Genomic DNA, 18,453 nt, shown 5'->3' on the forward strand with positions numbered 1-18,453 from the left:
TTTTTTTTTTAACTCTTAAACTGTATACTAGTTTTGGAAGCTTAACGATGCATTTGGATGAATGGATGACGAAAAGAGGAAGTTTATTTAGCCAAGTATGGCGTATTAATTGCAGAGCACAACAAAACACGTCTGCATTTCAACAGCCTTCAGGCTGAACACGGAAGTAAAAGGAAGACAGAAAAGTGTTCGAGCGCCTCACAGTGGCACAAATGCAACATTACACATTAACTGAATACATAAGTCTTCCGGTTCCCTGGGGGTTAAGATGAAAAGCAGCCGTTCGCTGCTAATACTGCTGTCAAGCAACCACTCGAACGTTGCGTGCGCATGCGTATTATATAACGCCACAGAAGAGCTAAACCGTGGGTATGGTTTAGCAAACTGTGGGTACAGACTGTGGGTACTGATTGTTAAACTGTGGGTACAGTTTACTAAACTGTGGGTACAGATTGCAAAACTGTGGGTACAGATTAGCAAACAAAAAAAAATAAAAAAATTCAAACCCTGACACTACAAAATAAATAAATAAATAAATAAATAAAATCAACTGTGACACTGTATCAGGACAGAATTGACCAGAGTCAGCAGATGTTTATTTACACGACTTGAATATGTACAAAATCCAACTAGAAACAACACAAGTAAAGGAACATGTCACTCATTCATAAACTGTAATAACACATTTTTAGAACAAGAACCTTTTTTTTTTTTTTTTTTTTTTTTTTTTTTTAAATAGTTTTTGAAAAATGATGATGTAACATTTTTTTTTGGCCTTTTATTTCCCATTACATAGACAATACCAGGGAAAAAATATATATATAAAAAATTCAAATAAAAAGTAAAAAATTAGATGATAAAAATAAACACACCATCCCCTTTGGGGAGGTAATACATGATGTGTCACTTGAGCTGGACTCTGTAGGCGCATATGAGGAGCTTCACCTGAGGAAAGACAAACATTGACAATCACAAGTTATAAAAAAAGTCTACTGAGATAGGTACAACGCTAATATGCGTACAGTTGCTACACTAACAAGGTCAACCTAGGAGAAGCCAGGGATAGACGCTATAGTGCTAAAAGCCTTCTGTGCTAAATGGAATGCTAAAACCCTAATAGTTAGCATGATAACAAATGGCATGATGCAATATAAACTCCATCAGCAATTTGTGTGTTAATAGACAGATGCTAGAGTGTTATGCTAAGAACCTGCACAGACCCCACAATATAAAATCTGGAAATATTTTGGACCATATCGGACGGACACTATTGTGCTAACTGAGCTAGGTCAGATGCTAACAATTTGTATGTTAACAACCAGTGTGGAACAAAAATATCAGTCCTTGAACATTTTATGCCTTAGTGATAGGATAGGCTCTGCAGTGCTAAAAGCCTGTTAAGCTAGGACAAATGCTAGCATGCTAAAATCTGGTCACCTTGGCTAAGGGAGCCTCAGCCAGCCGGATTACAAGTTTGTTGTTTCCCACCACGGGACTGAAGGAGTAGATGAAGTGACTATCCTGTTTCAACATAACAAACAACAAAATAGCCTAAAGTCAAATGTCAACACACAAAATGGCAGTCTGTAGTGCCGGTACTGAACAGACCAGGAAGACGGGCAGCTGGAACTTGTCGTTGAGCACCACGGCCTGGACGCCGCATGGACCACCTAGACGGGCTGTAATTTCGTTGCGGAAGTTGGCATGGAAGATGAAGAGGAGGATGCCCGTGCCTGAAGGAAGGACACAACGATAAAAGTTAACGTGTGAATACCTACCTTATAGCATGCTTGGTTACACTAAAATGCTAACAAGCTAACAGTTGGTAAGCTAATTGATTAGGCTAACAGCCAGAGAATAAAAAAAATACTATTTGAGGGTTTTACATCTTATGCCGTAGTTTGTTATTTAGTTTATAAAATGCTCGCATTTGTTATGCTAAAATGCTAACAAGCTGCCATACAGCAAGACAGAGCACAGGCTGAAAATAATAGAACATGTTGAATGTAATTAATGGCTTGTGGTGAAAGTAATTTTCTCTCCTGTCGAGCTGTCACTAACAAATCTTTTTTTATCCCATCAATGACGGCAATGTGTAATCAGGTGATTTTTGTGGTAGACTTAGCCAAGTTACCCTATTTCCTCCCCCATCCCTACCACCCTATAAGTTTTCTGCCCAGCAACAAGTGACTTAGGTGGTGGTGTTGTTTTTTTAACCTTCTTGCGGTGGCGGAGGCTTGTAGGTGAACTCAGTGGAGAAGTCAGGCCACTCACACAGCCGGTGACAAGCCAGCGGGAACACGGACTCCAGGAGAACAAGCCGGTCCTCAAAGTACGCCTGGGCTGTTTTCCCGGCCACGCTGGACAGCCTGTTAAGAAGTTGCCGTTTTAGTACAGAGCCACATGCTGCTTCTCCAGGTCCATAAAGAGACTTACATGCTGGTGTGTCCGGTGATAAGGTCGCACACTGCCAGGTAGTTGTTTTGCTTGGCCAAGTACAAGGCGGTGGTCTTGTGCTGGGACTGGATGTTGCAGTCGGCGCCCTTCTCCAGCAGGAGGCGCACGATGTCAGCGTTGCCACGCTTGCAGGCCTGGTGGGCGGACACAAAAGACACTGGTCAAACCCAACCAATATCTTGTCTATCAAGCCAAGGAAACCTACTTCCGACTGGAGATCAGTTGGACTAATTCCCCAGTTGGAGCCATGGAATTCACCAGAAAGGGCTGTTTCAAATCAAAATGGCTGACTGTTCAAATTCGGAAAGAGTTTGAGACTTTTGTGCATCTTATAATGATACACATCGACCAAATTTTTTGATGATTACTGAAATTTGTGTTGAAGGTTGATTGTTTTTTCCTAACATTGTTTGATACTGTAGGTGAAACCTATACAAACGTGTGAACCTCAAGCTCTGGAATTCATCCAAAATGGCCGAATTCTTGATCAATTTGGGTTGAGACTTCTTCCTAAGTGGTAAAATGGATCCTCACCTTCATCAAAGCCGTTTCACCGAATTTCGTTTGTGCGTTGACGTATGAGCCCGCCTCCAGTAGAATGGCGACGGTTGTCACGAAATTCTGAAAAAGCACAAAATGGAGAACAAAACAGATTGAACGCCAAGCCGTGTGATCCAACATAAGGTGGAGGAATCCCGCTTTTCGTCACCTTTTCGGCAGCGTGCATCAAAGCCGTGGTGCCGTTATTCTGTCGAGCGTTCACTCTGACTCCCTTCCTGATCAGCAAACGGAGGATGTCGTCTTGACCACCCGCCGCCGCCAGCATGCTCAGTGACATCCCGCTGATGTCCTGCTATTACGTATTACACATTATGACAACAAAATGGCCAAGTATGGAAAAGAAAATAGCAACAATGTCCACATCTGGTATCAAGACTGTATCGTACCAGGTATCAAACAATATATTGCAATATTGATATTTTCATTTACAATACCCGTGGATCAAGCTACACTCACATACTTGGTTTTCATTATCACACCAGACAACTATAAATGATCAAAATTTGATTTATATTTTTTGAAGCACTAAAATCACGACGAGAATATAGTCAGACAACTATATCAATCTCTGGTGATGACCAGATATCAATGCTTTCTTTTTTTTGGGTCCTATTTCTAATTAGGCACTATGTATTTTTTTATACCACATCTTGAAAAGTGAAGAAAAAAAAAATAAAGGTGGGAAACCATTAAAGACAAGAAACGTTTTAATGTACAAGCACAGGTTCCAAGATCCTAACGACACATCATAAAAGGCATTAACTGGGGCCAACATGGCAACATATACAAACATTGAAAAATGCATTTCTTTTTTTCTGGTGGCTATTACCATCAACGTTGGAAGAACTTATTGAAAATGCCTGGACAATACTGGAGGCTATTAAGTGAATTTGTCACGGTGAATACAGTAAAAACTACAACACGATATACTGGAAGAGATCTGTCATACGCGTGTTGTGGGTGAACATATGGAGATTGTGAGAGTTTTCATTAAGAGCGGACAAATGTATCCACTGTACTGGATACCAAAGGAGTGAACCCACAATTTTGAGGGATCTGGTTGGTTGTTGTCAAATATTGGAGCTAAAGGCCGCATCAGGGAAAAAAAAAAAAAAAAAAAAAAAGTCTCATGCAAGACTCAAGTTTGAATTAGCAAAAACTAATCAAACAACTCGATTACATAAAAAGGTGGGTGCAAAATCTCTGCCTCAAAGCTTCATGGTCTTAATTTTTCCATGTTGCAGGGATCACGCCATGTAAAAATAAGTTGGCACGATGGCGGCGAGCCAGGAGGAAAGTGTCCGTAAAAAAGAAAATGTCCCAACTCTACATGCTCATTCACTGACACCCACATCACCCACCAGGCCAAGCCCGTATTTTAATGCCATACAAACACTATAGCAGAACATGAGGATGGTGAACCCAAATGGAGTCGTAGTGTTCAAACTAAAGTCTTGCATCAGCAACGCAAGTGGTGACTCGCAAAAAACAACAACTGAGGTTTGCTTCACTGCAGTCAAATATCGGCGCTGGAAATGTTCTGAATCAACAAAATGGTATTGTTTCTCGCAAACAAAAATGCTGTAAATTGACTAAATTTGTTCTACATAGTTGCTGTACACTGTTACTTTTAATACACATAGAAAACTAATAAATAGATAACATGAATGTGGGAAAATGGGAACATTTGGGAAAAAAATGGGGGCCTACAACATGGGACATTGACTAAAGTGTAGAAATGAACTTTTATCGGAGAGATCAACTGTTGGTTGAAAACGGCGTGCTGACATTCTCGCCAATATTTGGTTCTCATTCTCATTGATTAGTTGTATATTGTACCAATTCCTCTTGTCCGTATGACCAATGTGCATGTGTGGAACATGTGACGTGAACCCTGATGAACTATATGAATGGGACTGTGTGCATCTGTGGTCTGTGTGCTTTAGACACGCAATTTAGTAACTATGAACGAGCCCTTACTCTGTTTGAATGCCCAACAGGTGACTAAACAGGTTAGTAGAAAAAAGTAAATACTTTTTTTTTCCTGCCGGTCACAATATATGCCTGGCATAGATAGCACAATTAAGTGAAATTGGATAAAAGGAAGGTGCGGTGGCCGAGTGGTTAGTTTGAATCCGGGCTCAAATCCGGACTTTGGCCTTCCTGTGTGACGTTTGCATATTCACCCGTGCTTACGTGGCTTTCTCCTATGTTTTTTTTAGGTTAATTGAAGAGTAAATTGTCTGTAGGATTTAATGTGTGTGTGAGAACCAAGGTATATATCCAAACCAAGCTTTTTCCACGTACAGTAACACCTCTATTAAATTATATAGCAGTTACTGCATGCTACTTAAAACACACAATCTGAACTGTAGTGTGTGGACCGCTGAACATTTGTATCCAGTTTCTAAACTCTAGCCCCAACATATTCCGACATATTAGGTAGGGCTATTTAAAGTGACAGATACACTGGACCATCCCATTCCGCATTGGACGCTGGGGTCTGTAGTTCCTGTTTGGGTTCTTCAGTTAATTTCGGCATAGCCGGCACTAGGCCGCGTCTCTTCATAGACTGAATGTTATTGTGGACATAATACTTGACTTCCCGCCATGTACGGCTACTCAAAGCCGGCTCAGCTGCCAAGCACGCATCGCAGTCCTTTTTTCCCGGCACCTTGACCAGTTTACACAAGTCTCCAAACTGCCGTCGAACGGCCACCTGTTCTTCAGTGCTCCACAACCTTTTGTGCCTCTTCTGTGGTTTTGTGGTAGACGGGGTTTGTTTGTGTGACGGTTTTTGGTGAACTGGAGATGTTGGGGCAACCTCGTCATGAACGCTGCTTCTGTGAACAGTCGGGACCACCTGCGCACTCATAGAAGTCTTCGGCGGGCTAGTCGGGTAAGAGGGAGCGGTGGAGTGATTGAGAGCTGTGAATGAGGACACCATCCCACTTTGGTCGCTAAAGGCAGAGGAGAAGGCAGAGAAGGACGGGACCATAGGTGGACTCGGTGAGTTTAGCGTTGTGAATGTGGGAAGCATTGAGGTGCTGGGAACACCAAAACTGGGAAGCATTGGAGAGTTTAAAGGGTCAGCATAGACCGGGGGAGGCATATTTGAGGTATTTGACGGATATGAAGGTGCCACTGGATGAATGCTGTCAGTTTCCGCCGCATATACGGGCGACATGAGCGCACTTGTGGTGCTGAGTGGTGTGAATGTGGGTACCACTTGAGTGTCTGTGGCATTCAGCGGCGTGAACGTGGACATAAGCGGTTGACTGGTGTGGATCAGATTTGTATTAGGAGAACATAATGGCATGTAGCTTAAAGGCAACTCTGGGGTGTATGGATTTGGTTCTTGCGGTGGGTCGGCCATACAATAATTTTCATTTTCTTTCAGTTGGTTCGGAGGCCCTGATGACAAGCTACAACCCGCCGACGCATCATTCAAATCCGTCCTTCGGACTTCCTCTATCAGTCTCTTTGGCTTCAAAGCTCTGCCATTCTGATTCCCTACCTCTTTATGTTGGTTACGTCTACGTATGGTCTGGATACTGTTGTGCACATAGTTTTTCACATCAGTCCAGGATCTGCCAACCAGATCCGGTTCGGCGGCAATGCAGGCGTTACAGTCCTTCTTGCCGGGAACCTTCATCCTTTTTAGAAAATCACTCATGCGATGTTTGACGGCGGCCTGCTCACGTTCGCTCCACGGTCGTCTCTTCACGACAGCTTTGGACGGTGTTCCTAAAAAAGAAGAAATCGTCATATTGTTCAAATTTGAAAGAATACAAATCTTAATCTAATCTGAATAGAACAGAAAAACCCTACAGATTACAATTGTGCACAGTGGTGGGAAAGGCCCTTCTACAAGGTAAATAAATTTACTGAATGGGTTTATTTAAATCTTTTTAGTAGGAGTGTATTTTTCTTTATGGATTAAAAAAAATATTCGTGGTGATTTATCCAAAACCTTTCCGAATTTATTTAAATTCCAATAACATGGACCCAAGCAACGAGCAACACTCTAGATGAGGTCAAGCAGTTCAGAAAATGTCACTCATTGGAAACGTGGTTTAGCTATGCGATGCATGAACACAAAATTAAAGATGCTCACCTTTCACGGCCGCGTTAGCTGGAACTGCCGGTCGCATGCGGTCTAACTGGAGCAAGTGTTTACTGGCTTCCTCCAACTGTGATGCGGTTTTGGTCAAAGCGTAGCACTCCTGGCTACTCTTTCCAAGGAGCCCAGCCACTCGATCCAGCTCGCGTTGGCTGAGGCTCATGAGTTGCCAGCAGCAGGCGATTTGCTCCCTGAGCACCGGTGACAGGAGTGCTTCAGGGTTCTTCACGCCACATTCTACCGCCGCCCTTCGAAAGCAGTCCAGCCCTCGGATGAATGAGTGGCCTTCAGTTCGGGCAAAGAGGTATGGGTTGCTTTTGGACACCCCAGCGTCTTGGCGGTTTTCTACCAGCTGGTCCAGTGATGAAGTCATCCTTCCCGTAAGCAGGACCAACATGTTCCTGCCGAACTGACCCTCCAGTTCCACCCGAGTTAAATGTCCACTGACCTCAATCTCCAGTTTGGTGCATTTCTTGATTTGATCAGCCGAGGGTAGAAAGGCACCCCAGATCTTTTTGCCGGCGTATGTTTGCAAGAGGAGCCGGCCGATGTTACCCACACGCGTTCTGTTGAAAAGGCAAACATCGGCCAGTGTGGCCTCGCTTAGTTTCTTCCAGTTAGCCACGCTGGGATTGTGCTTCAGCTCCCGCCTGGCTTCATCACCCTCATCAACGACGAACCGGTGGAGTTTGATCAAGTCCTCTGTCACACCGGACGCATCTAACTCTACCATCTGAACCTCTGGTTTGGAGGATGAAGACGCTAAGGACCTGCGAGAAAAGCGCTGGCTCCATTTATTGTCTAGTAACTGTATGAAGGCCCTCACCTCGCTCTCTGTCACCCGGTTTTCGGTCATGCGGCTCTCGCCAAATGCTATCTCAGCAGCTCGTTTCAAGGAGTAGCCAATTTTGGACACCAGAGAAAAGGTTTTGAACCGACTGCAACTGGGATCAAAGCCGCTGGCTTTTTTGGCCCCTTCCACTGTCAATTCAAACTTGGACGGAGAGCACAGTTGGTGCAGGTATTGCACACTACCATCCAGCTCGTTGATGGCGATCATGAACCGGCCCAGCTGTCGCATCTTCTGTCCAACATAGGCAAACTGAGACTTGTCGTGGCCATACTTGGCCAACAAGGCGCTGCCGTATTTGCAAATGAGTGGGTCATGGACAATGTGTCGGGCGATGTTGTCCTGGTGCATGGTGCGGATGATCTCCCTGCAGCCGTCTGTCAAGAACTCTGACATGGGCAGTAGGTGTGAGGTTGCGCTCTGTCCTGCGGTTTCTACGTTTGGAGCTTCGGAAGATTGGTCATTACCCTTCCTGGCTTTACAGGATTGCTCGTGACGCCACAGGTCAGTTTTGCGGTAAAAGGTGAAGCAGTGCTGGCAGGGGAGAAAGTCCCGTACACATATTTTAGGACTCTTCACCTCTGTCTGAGTGACAACCTTCTCTTCTCCCCCTTTCCGTAGAGCTTTGGCACGTTGCTCGTAATCACCCTTGTCGCGGATTTGGTCTAGCAAGGTCTGTCTGACTTTGGAGCCCCTGGGGAAGTGAATGGCGTGGGCCACTCCGGTTTCCTCGGCGTGTTTCTTCTCCAAGTGCTTCTCCAGTTGAGTGAAAGGCTTTTGGCAGTAAAAACAAAAATGCTTTTTACATGGTTCCTTTTGCTCTTCCTCATCCGTACTGGATTCCGTATGGATCACCTTCCTGCACGTCCGTTGACTGGACCGGGTCGGCAGTTTGATTTCAATGGTTTTCCTCCGGCGGCATGTCGTCGCTCTGCCGTCCTCTTTTGTCGTCTCCTCAGATGAAACTGACGCTAAATTGTTTTTCTCCTCACTCCTGTCAGGTTTGACATTTCCTCCCGTTTGGTTGCAGTCCCTCCCATCTGCCATTTGGTTGGGAACATCAAATGTCGAACTGTCAACATTTGGACCCTCTGATTTGAAGGTTTCTGTTCCTTGACCCGAACAGAGTTCTGATTCCAGCACACTATTCTGAAGGGTTTCTTCCGTGCTGGAAGTCCTGCCCTCTTGAGGACCGTTTAACAAGTGTGACATAAAAATATCATCCCCAGGACTTCTCTTGTCAAATGACCTCTTCTCACCCGTTGTAGTACAAGCCTGCAAGAGAACAAGTAGACGTATAAGACTGGTCGCCAAAATCAGGACCTTCCTGTGTCTTTCAACTGGTTGCTGCCATTTCAACAATCATATGCACATGTCCCCGCGGCCGTGTGACGCACCAGCACCTTGGCAATGCCCTGCAAACACTAACACCCGAAGCTCACTCAACCAGTCTCACTGAATGTAACCCAAAATAAATCAAACAAAAAACACACCTCTAAGAATCATCGGTAGAAAGACCACGTCACCCATTTAAGTACAATTTAATGGCTTTATTGGATCAAGCAGCGTGTTGACACGGTCCAACCAATAAGCTTGTCAATGGTGTGATAGGATGCTGACAATGAAATGGAGTGGACAGATTAAAACAGCTGGGTGTCTTTTTTGTGTGTTTGATTTTAGCAACTGTGTGTTTAAAAAGCTACAGTTCCGAGAACATGAAGGGTGATTGGTGCATGGCACATGTGCTATATGATTATGAAGATGGTAACTGTTCTTATATGGTGTGTACCTGCTTCTTGTCCACTTTGAGTCTTCCTTGGAGATCTTGGTCACCTGAAAACATAGACAACGTCAAGAGCTCCTAGAGACTATCACAGAATGCAAATCTCGTGAGATGATGACAGTTGCTGCCCATCAAACAGACTTATGAGTCCTACCAGTCATGCACTACAAAAATAGGAACCTTGCCTTTCAATATGCAAATGTGTTTCATACAGTTGTCGGCAGAGTCAAAGCAACGTGTTACAATAAGTGAGTAAAGTACTGCTTCCTTTTCAGAAAGTGAATTAAAAAAAATAGTAACTGCATTTTGTCTTTAGCCCAATGGTAGAGGGCTGAAATTGCAACACACATCTGAAGCATTTCTCGGAAACTGTGTTTAACCAAGTAAATAGCAATTCAATGATTTACAGTAATGTACGAAGGAATTGTGGAATTTATTCCAGTGGCCCTGGGCTAAAATAGTGCAAGGTGATGGATTTAGCTCAATAAAGATTTAAGCATTTCTCAGACAGAAACAGCGCATAAACAACTAAATATTAGTTTGGTGAGTGACGGGAAAGCAAAAAGCGATTAGACAAGAGCGGAATAGGAATTTGCAGACAGGCTCCATGCAACAGATGTGAAGCAGCTCTCCGAACAGCTCATAAACAACTAAATATAAAGCAAAAATAATGTGTGGAACGTGGGTTGGAATAGCTGTTCACAAGTGGACTTCACGCAACTGAAGTTCAGCTGGTGATGGAATATGAGTCAAAGGCGGACTCCATACAATACAGATGTTAAGCAGCTCAACAACTGCACTCACACTAAGAATATTAGTTCTGTCATTCACAGGAAAGCAATGTGGAATGTAGTCCAGGACATACAACACCGATGTGAATCATTTGTACAAAACCATGCTTATACAAGTCAATATGTGATTGATGATTCTTATGAGGGCAAAAAGGAACTGCGTAACATCATCCAATCATCATAGACTTGAATAGGAGTTCAAAGTCAGACTTAGACACAACGCTGATGTTTTTTATTCCAAAACTGTCCTTATGACAGAAAATAAATGAAATTCAGTGATTCACATGAAAACATCAAAGTTTTCTTCATTTTCCTTAAAGAAATAACACATTTGATCAATTGTTCTTAATGTTTTGGAGCTTTACACCCTTTTTCTTTGCCATTACTTTGAAGACAACCATTCATGGATTGTATGACTGTTAATAAAAACAAAACGACAAATGCTTCTTACCTGGGACTGTCGCAGTGAAGATAGAGTCCTTGAACAGCTTTGATGGAAAAGTGACAAATTTACCCGAAACATGTTCTGTGGAAATTGCCGTTTCATCCTAAAAAGTCACAATCCGCCCTGATCTTCCTCATGCAAAGTGCCAAGTGCGAAAACTTTGATCATAGTAATCACCCAAAAGGCCGCATTGCAATCAACGGAGGCGCAACGAACCTTAATGCCGACGAAATGCTAAGCATTAACACACACATACACACACCAGCAGGGCAACCAAGGTGCAAAGTGCTGAATAGTCCTACACTATTCAGCCAGAGGCAGAACAATATTAACATCAAAGATAATCAGCAGCCAAAATAAACTAAAACAGTCATTTTAGTCTGTGGTTGAAGTGCGCCTTAAAGCCACTGGTACTAAATATGATTTATTAACAAGGGTGCACATAAAATATTGTTACAGTTCTCTAAAGAGAACCATTGGTTTTTGCTTGGTGCTTATTTTTTTCCCTTCAACCCACCGATCTCACTAGATCAACTCAAAGTAGGTATGTGTGTAAAAGTCAAAATATAATGAGAATATAAAAAATGGGGGAAAATATATTAAAACAAAAATACAGAAATAAAACTAAACAATTAGGGGTGCACCGATCACAATTTTCCAGCTGATCACCGATCCCCGATCTTTTAAAAAGTCTGACCTGCCGATGCCAATTTTTGCCGATACCGATTTTTTTTCCATGACAAGCAGCTTATATTTTCAGTGTTCCAGTCTTGTTTTATTGGAAAACAATGAACAATATTGGCGAAATAATACAAATGCGTTGTTTTAACTGCACATGAAGCAGTTCTCTCAAATAAAAATACAAATCCTTTTAGTCATCTCAGCAGAAGAGGCTTTTTCAGACCCCTGAGGAGGGAGATGAGATTGGTGGAAAAGATCGGTTTATTTTTAAGGGATCGGCCGATCACCGATCTTCCAAAATTAAGGAAATCGGGGCCAATAAATCGGCTGGCCGATCGATCGGTGCACCCCTATAAACAATTGAAACAATTTGGCAAAAATAAATACAGGTATTCCATCTGTAAAAATTGGCAAATTATTGCAAGAAACAAACAGAAAAATATTACAATAAAAAATTTATGTTGGGTGAAAAAAAGAAAAAGAAAAAATATATCAAAACATTGTAGAATTGAATAAAAAAATAAGAAAAATAAATACAGAAATCTATTTCTAATAAAATAACAATAATATAAATATTAATATTATGATAATATAAAAATTGAATAAAACAGACACATATCCCTCAGCTCTGATGTGATTGTTTACTTTATGGATAAATCTTACCTCCTGATCCAAGTTATACTCTTCTTTGGAATTGAGCGCCAATTTCACAGCTACGTAGTCTCCGCTTTTCACAGCATCCCGCAACTCGCCTGCAAGGGGCAGGAAACAAGTTATTTTCCAAATGCTAACAGCTTGCATGCAAACAGTTATCATGCTGCATGGACTTATAACGTTCTCACTCAGGGCATTGAATTGATCGCAATTGGACTGCTGTTTGTCTTAGAAGACGTTTTCGCCTCTCATCCCAGAAGGCTTCAATAAGTTCATGCAACAAGACAGAACAGAACAGAGCAGCTTGAGTTGATGTGAAAACTATTTAGCCTCTAAATTGGAGGCGTGTCCCACCACTGGCAATGGTGTTAATCTTTTGGGATGCAAACAGCCATCGTTCAATTCAGTTCTACACTCACGGGGGACTGTATTTTTTGTTGTTTCTTGGAGGCGAAATCATCAATCAAAGAACAAAACTTATCCTACAATTGGGTAATATTTCAAATAAGAATAGATCAAATGCTAATAGTACTACGAATTTGACATCTGACACCGTAGCTTGGTGTTTTTCAAAATGAGAACTGATGAAAACTAACTAACAGCTAGCTAGTGAAAAGACTCACTGGGTGATAACGGAGGCCCTGACAGGATCTCGTCATCTCCATTCAGATGTTTCTGGAAGTCGTCAAGGGTCATCCAGTCCAGGTTGAGATCCATTCCCAAACTCAACGTCGCCGGAGCTTTGTCTGTACGTGCGGGGAAAAGACATTTTACATAAAAATCTATTATTTTTACTAAAAAATAAAGAGTTTATCTTCCACACAACAGTTTGTTTTGACCGGACCTTTGAAGTAATAGAACAGGAATGGAACTTGGTAATCATTTCCGTCAATGGAACTTTGTAATCACTGCCATGAGTATAACTTACTGTATTAATGACCAGGAATGGAACTTCATATTACTTACCACAAGTGTAACTTTTTGTATTACAAGTAACAGAATATTGATTGCGAGGAGTGAAACTCACCGGATTTGTCAGTGGCCTCCATTGGTTGCTGGTCCACATGGTCATCAGATGCCATGAAATGTCTGGGCTCGCTGTCCTCCCTCCTCTTCTTTCTGTCTTCTGGTGGTCCTTTCCTGTCCCAGCTGGGCCTGGTCTGGCTCTCGTCTGGCTTCCGCTCCCGGGAATCGTCTCCGGCTCTCAGCTTGCTCGCTGCGTTCTCTCCCTCCAGCTCATCACTGTCCAGGCTGAAACCGTACCCCTGGCCTGGTCTGGAGACGGCTGCGCGTTCGAGAGACGTTTGGCGTTACTTGGGATCTACTTGGAAACAAAAGACTCGCTCTACCTTCAGGCTGCTTGGACTTTTCCGTCCTCTCGGGTTCTTTCAGTGTAGGAGACTCTTTGACAGACTTGATCTTCTCAATTTTTCCAAGGATCTGAAAAGGAACTTTCTATTAATTGCCAGCAGATGAACTTTCTATTAATTACTAGTTGTGTCTTACAAATTTGTAATTTGTAAATATCCTGAAAACCCAGGAATGGAACTGGGAATAGTTACCTCAAGTGGAAGTTTGTATTAATTCCTAATAAGTGTGTAGCAATTCATTCACTAGAAAGTGGAAACGCTCAGCAGAGAACACTAAATGCACGACTAAGTGCAGCCATCAAATGATTATTTGTAACATTTGAAAGAGTAAAAAAGGACGGGGAGGAACTTTGTCAGACAAAAGCAATGAAAGATAACGTCAATTACTGGATGCATTTTTTTTTCAAGCCTCACATTGCGTTACAAAGAGCAGGTTTGGTCACTAGCTCTCTGTGTACTAAGTACTACAGTATTCCTAAACTCATTTCCTCGTGAAAACGTCACCATGCGTTGTTTCTAGATATTAGTCCTTGACTGTTTCGAACGGATTCTCATACTTTGGGGCCAGTGACCTCTTGACTTAGTGGAGAATTTTGCCAAATAGAAGTACAAACTGTGCTTCAAGGAACACTAACAGCAGCAACACCAGGAACATGTGGCAGGGTATTACACAACTCAATGGCTACAAAGACAGCAGCACCTGACCCACTGGACAGTACCTCTCTCAGTACTTCACGGGACACCCTGAAACTAGCTACAGCAACACCAGGTACGAGGAGCCACACTGTGCAGGGTCAACATGTGGAAAGAAGCGGGTCCAGATGGGGTGACAAAAAAAGTGTACGTGCAGACCAGCCAGCAGAAGTTTTCATAACCATCTTTGGGGCTGGTCCCAATTGGTCCTCAATTTTGTATGTTTACCTGTACGGAAGGGTAACCCAAATATCCAAAAGACTTAGGGGTACGGCTACAACCAGAGGGTGAACACTCCCTGATACGAAGACAAAGCGGGAGCCATGTAGTCATGTTTTGGCTTGTTGGTAAATTACTCGCAATACAGCTGGCTAACACAGTCTTAGCAAGATCGCAATAATGAGGTGTGAAGCTATCTAATATCCCTTCAGAATACTGTGACGTTTGCATGTCATGGTTGTAGAAACAATCATGTACCGTAGGACATATTAGTGAAGTTTTTTTCCCACAGCAACACGAAGAAAAAAAAAAGCCTTGGACTCAGGATAGGTCACAAACAAGACCTTTTAAAACCCGTACCATTCTTACAAGTGTACTCTTCAGTTGTGTTGTTCTGAATAATGTAATGTAGGACATTTGTTGTATTTTTATACAGAATATTTGTAGTAGATATAGTGCTTGAAGTGATGAGCCAAAAACTTTGCAATTGTCTTCTTGAAGGAATTACAACATATGACATTTATTATTTCAAAATTCTAGTCAACTTCAAAACAGTGTTTACCTATCACTGCTAGACAATTTTCAATCACACAGCAATGATTAACAGTGACTTTCCTTTAACGCTAAAGGAATATATAAAAAAAAAAAAAAAAAACTGTTCAGATTTTTTGGGGGGGGGGGGGGGGGGAACACTATACGCTTTCATCTTACAATGTAAAATTAAATTACACCTGGCAGTAAATAAAATAAAGCTTTTTATCTTTATCCAGTGTGGACACTGTCGGAAATGACTGAAGCCAGTTTGTCCCTTGTCGCATTCCCGGATGTTTCATTTTGTAGTTCACATTATGTCCCCATTGTCCATGCACACATTGTGCAAAAACACACAGGAGGCGATGACCTGAGGCGCAAAGGTGGGATTCACATCGACTACTACCAAAAGTGTCGACCTCCATCTTGTCTTCAGAATCCGAAACGCTTTCTCCAAGATGCTTAATCAAACTTTGTACTAATGATTGTGATTGAAACTTTGTATTAATTACCATGAATAAAACTTCAAATTAATGACTAGGAACATAACTTCTTTTTACTTACCACCAGTAGTGGAACATCGCATTGAGTAACAGTAGTAGAACTTTGCAATACTTATCAGGAATTAAATTTCAAATCAATTACCGGGGGTGGTAGCTTTTGTATAAATGACCATTAGTTAAACTTTGTATTAATTATGAGGAAAGAAATGTGAAATTAGTATGACTAGGGGTTGACTTGTGAAATAATGGCCAAACTTCACACACCCAATGTTTGGTATTGCAGACCAATCTTTACACACAAGCAACAAATTGATAAGTTGACTGAAAAAAAAACGCAGGTATGTGGAAATACCTTGGAGGGCTTGCTAGCGCTCTTGTCTGGTGGCGGCCTGCGGGGTGCTCGGTCCTTGTCCTGGCAGCTGAGCAGGAAGGTCTCAAAGAGGTTGGTGGAGCCTTTGGGATCCTCCTTGGCTGCCTCGTCCTCCCGGGGCTTGGTGGCTGCAGGTGTGGCCTTGGCGGGCGGCATGGCCTCCTGGCTTTTGCTCTTGCCCTTGCGCTGCAGACCCGAGCTGTCGCTGGAGTCGGACGAGGGCGGCCCGGCATCCTCGCGGACTTTGGAGGAGGTCAGCGATTTGAGCTTGAGGAGACTGCTCTCCTTCAGCTTGCTCTTCTTGTCCTGGAACACGTCTTTGATGCCCTTAAGCTTGACGTCAGGCTTCTGTTTGGGCTTGGAACGATGCTCGTCCGGGCGAGGCTTCTCCTTCTTCACCGACGAGTCCGACAGGCCTTCGCTCAGGTCCTCGTCCGAAGACGCTATGCTGTACTCCTTCCTGGATTTCTTCTTCTTGGGCTCCTCGCCGCCTCTTTCCTTCCTGTGTTTGCCATCTTTGCACTTCTCCTTCTTGACCTTCTTGGGCGGCACATCATCTTCGTCCTCCGACTCAATCAGGCGCTTCTTCATCTCCGTCGTCTTCTCCTCTTCGTCCTCGTCCGTCTCCGGAGCGGGCAAAGGCTTGACCTCATCTCTCCACTTGTCCTTCTTTTTCTTCTTCTTCTTGTCCTTGCGAGGAGGTTCCTCCTCCTCATCTTCCAGCTGCAACTCCCGAGACTTCTTCTTCTTCTTTTTCTTCTTGACAACGGGCATGTTGTTAGTAGGCCGGTCCTTGTCGCTGTCGCTCTCTGAGTCGGCATCGAACACATCACTTTTCATGGGCAGCGACTTGGGGAAGAGAAGTGGGTAAATGTAGAAAATATTAGAGAAAAACACAAAACATTTTGAAAATGTATCCAAGTATATAACAGATTTATTACTTAATAATATTAGTGGGTACTTTCTTTTTAAGCCCCTTAATTGGCAATGAAAAAAAAAAAAAAAAAAAGACAAGACGTGCAAGGCACATCTGCCATAGAAAAAAATAAAAGTATACGTGGGAAGGACCTACCAGTATAGGCTTCCTGTCCTCGGATTCCTTCTTGACTTCTGTGGCAGCTTTCTTGAAGGCCAGCAGGACTTCCCGACAGTCCTCCAGGTGGCCTTCCGGCTCCCAGGTGTCATCATCAGAGCAATAACCTTTCCAGCGCACTCGGTACAGCACCTCCCCCTGGAAAAAAACACAAGACATTTGTTTCCAGATCTGAAAATATTATCAGGTTAAAAAAAAAGAGAAAAAAAAGAAAGAAAAGAAAACATTCATTATGGTGTGTGAAGAAATAGTGTTTAAGGATTTGGCTCAAGGGGGTGGCACAAGTCAAAATTAATAGTATTGACATTTTACCCACTAAACTAACACTTAAAAAAAAATAAAATAAAAAATAAATAAAAGTGTAATAATAATAACAACAATAATAACAATAATAATAAATATTGGAGATTTTAGCCCTAAATGATAGAAAAGACAAAACAATATACAAAACAGACGAAAAATGCAAATTTTAGAAAAACATTTAATTAACATTAAAAGGGGTGAACGCCTCAATACCAAAAAGATAAAGATACTAACAAGATAAGGATATAACACAAAAATTAGAAAAAAGCACATTCCAAGAAAGACGCAAATACATGTTTAAAATACAAATATGACAGCTAAGAACACTAAAAAAGTAGACGAAATTTTATTTTAAAAATACAAATATTAAAAGGGAATAAACTAGTCAAACTTCAGAATAATTAGTAAAAATCAATACCACATGTAAGGTTAACTATAAAAACGTCTCCACGTTGAAATTATATAGCATAGTTCGGGCTCATTTTTCACATATTGGGGTTGGGAAAAAAATGCTGTTATCGGGTTATACCTAGCTATCATTTTCATCTTTTAGGTCAATTTAATGCGAAATTAATCGTAACAAAATAGACCGAACGTTATTGTTGTTAGCGTGGCGAGAACTGCTCCAGAATGCCGCCTCCGTGTTCACCACCAGCGGGGAGACAAGCCGCTAAGTTAGCCTCGTAGCTATGGCTAGCCGGTTAGCTTTGCCCGTTAGCCTCATAAACTACCATTGCCCGTTAGCCTCGTATACCACGGCTAGCCTGTTAGCCTTACCTCCTCCACACGCATATCAATGATTCTCTCCACTTCGTACACGTTCTCTTCTTCGTCCTGCTCGCTGTCCACCGGCTCCATTTTCACAACTTGGCCTTCCATTGTGGCGCTCACTCAAGTTTTATTTCGACGGAGGGAGGCCGACCTCGGTGAGGTGATGGGGAGGGAGGAAGACGACGGTGAACCTGGTCCCGGAGACTCTCAATCTCACTTGAATGGCTAGTGGTTAGTCAAGCTAACCAAGGAGCC

General features: G+C 42.6%; 1 protein-coding gene across 4 annotated transcripts; it reads right to left on the bottom strand.

Annotated features, from left to right (window-relative positions):
* Positions 1-563: 563 nt before the first annotated feature.
* Positions 564-18,449, bottom strand: mphosph8 (M-phase phosphoprotein 8). Of its 4 annotated transcripts, none has more exons than XM_077536738.1 (18): positions 18,205-18,447; positions 17,104-17,262; positions 16,014-16,880; positions 13,695-13,785; positions 13,373-13,630; positions 12,969-13,091; positions 12,355-12,443; positions 11,017-11,053; positions 9,781-9,824; positions 7,136-9,266; positions 6,536-6,765; positions 3,167-3,307; positions 2,992-3,078; positions 2,437-2,591; positions 2,218-2,369; positions 1,609-1,733; positions 1,438-1,521; positions 564-945 (listed from the first exon to the last, which is right to left on the bottom strand). In XM_077536738.1, exons 1-18 carry the CDS (start codon positions 18,304-18,306, stop codon positions 904-906), a joined length of 4,917 nt encoding a protein of 1,638 aa, XP_077392864.1. In that variant the 5' UTR covers positions 18,307-18,447; the 3' UTR covers positions 564-903. The 4 variants fall into 4 exon arrangements, with proteins under 4 accessions (XP_077392864.1, XP_077392863.1, XP_077392861.1 ...); XM_077536737.1 differs by having other exon boundaries at positions 3,167-3,310; XM_077536735.1 differs by lacking the exons at positions 564-945; positions 1,438-1,521; positions 1,609-1,733; ... (2 more) ...; positions 2,992-3,078; positions 3,167-3,307 and having other exon boundaries at positions 3,708-6,765; positions 18,205-18,449.
* Between the last annotated feature and the right edge of the window lie 4 nt (positions 18,450-18,453).

This window comes from Festucalex cinctus, chromosome 11 (genome assembly GCF_051991245.1).
Source record: "Festucalex cinctus isolate MCC-2025b chromosome 11, RoL_Fcin_1.0, whole genome shotgun sequence".
Lineage (NCBI taxonomy): Eukaryota > Metazoa > Chordata > Actinopteri > Syngnathiformes > Syngnathidae > Festucalex > Festucalex cinctus.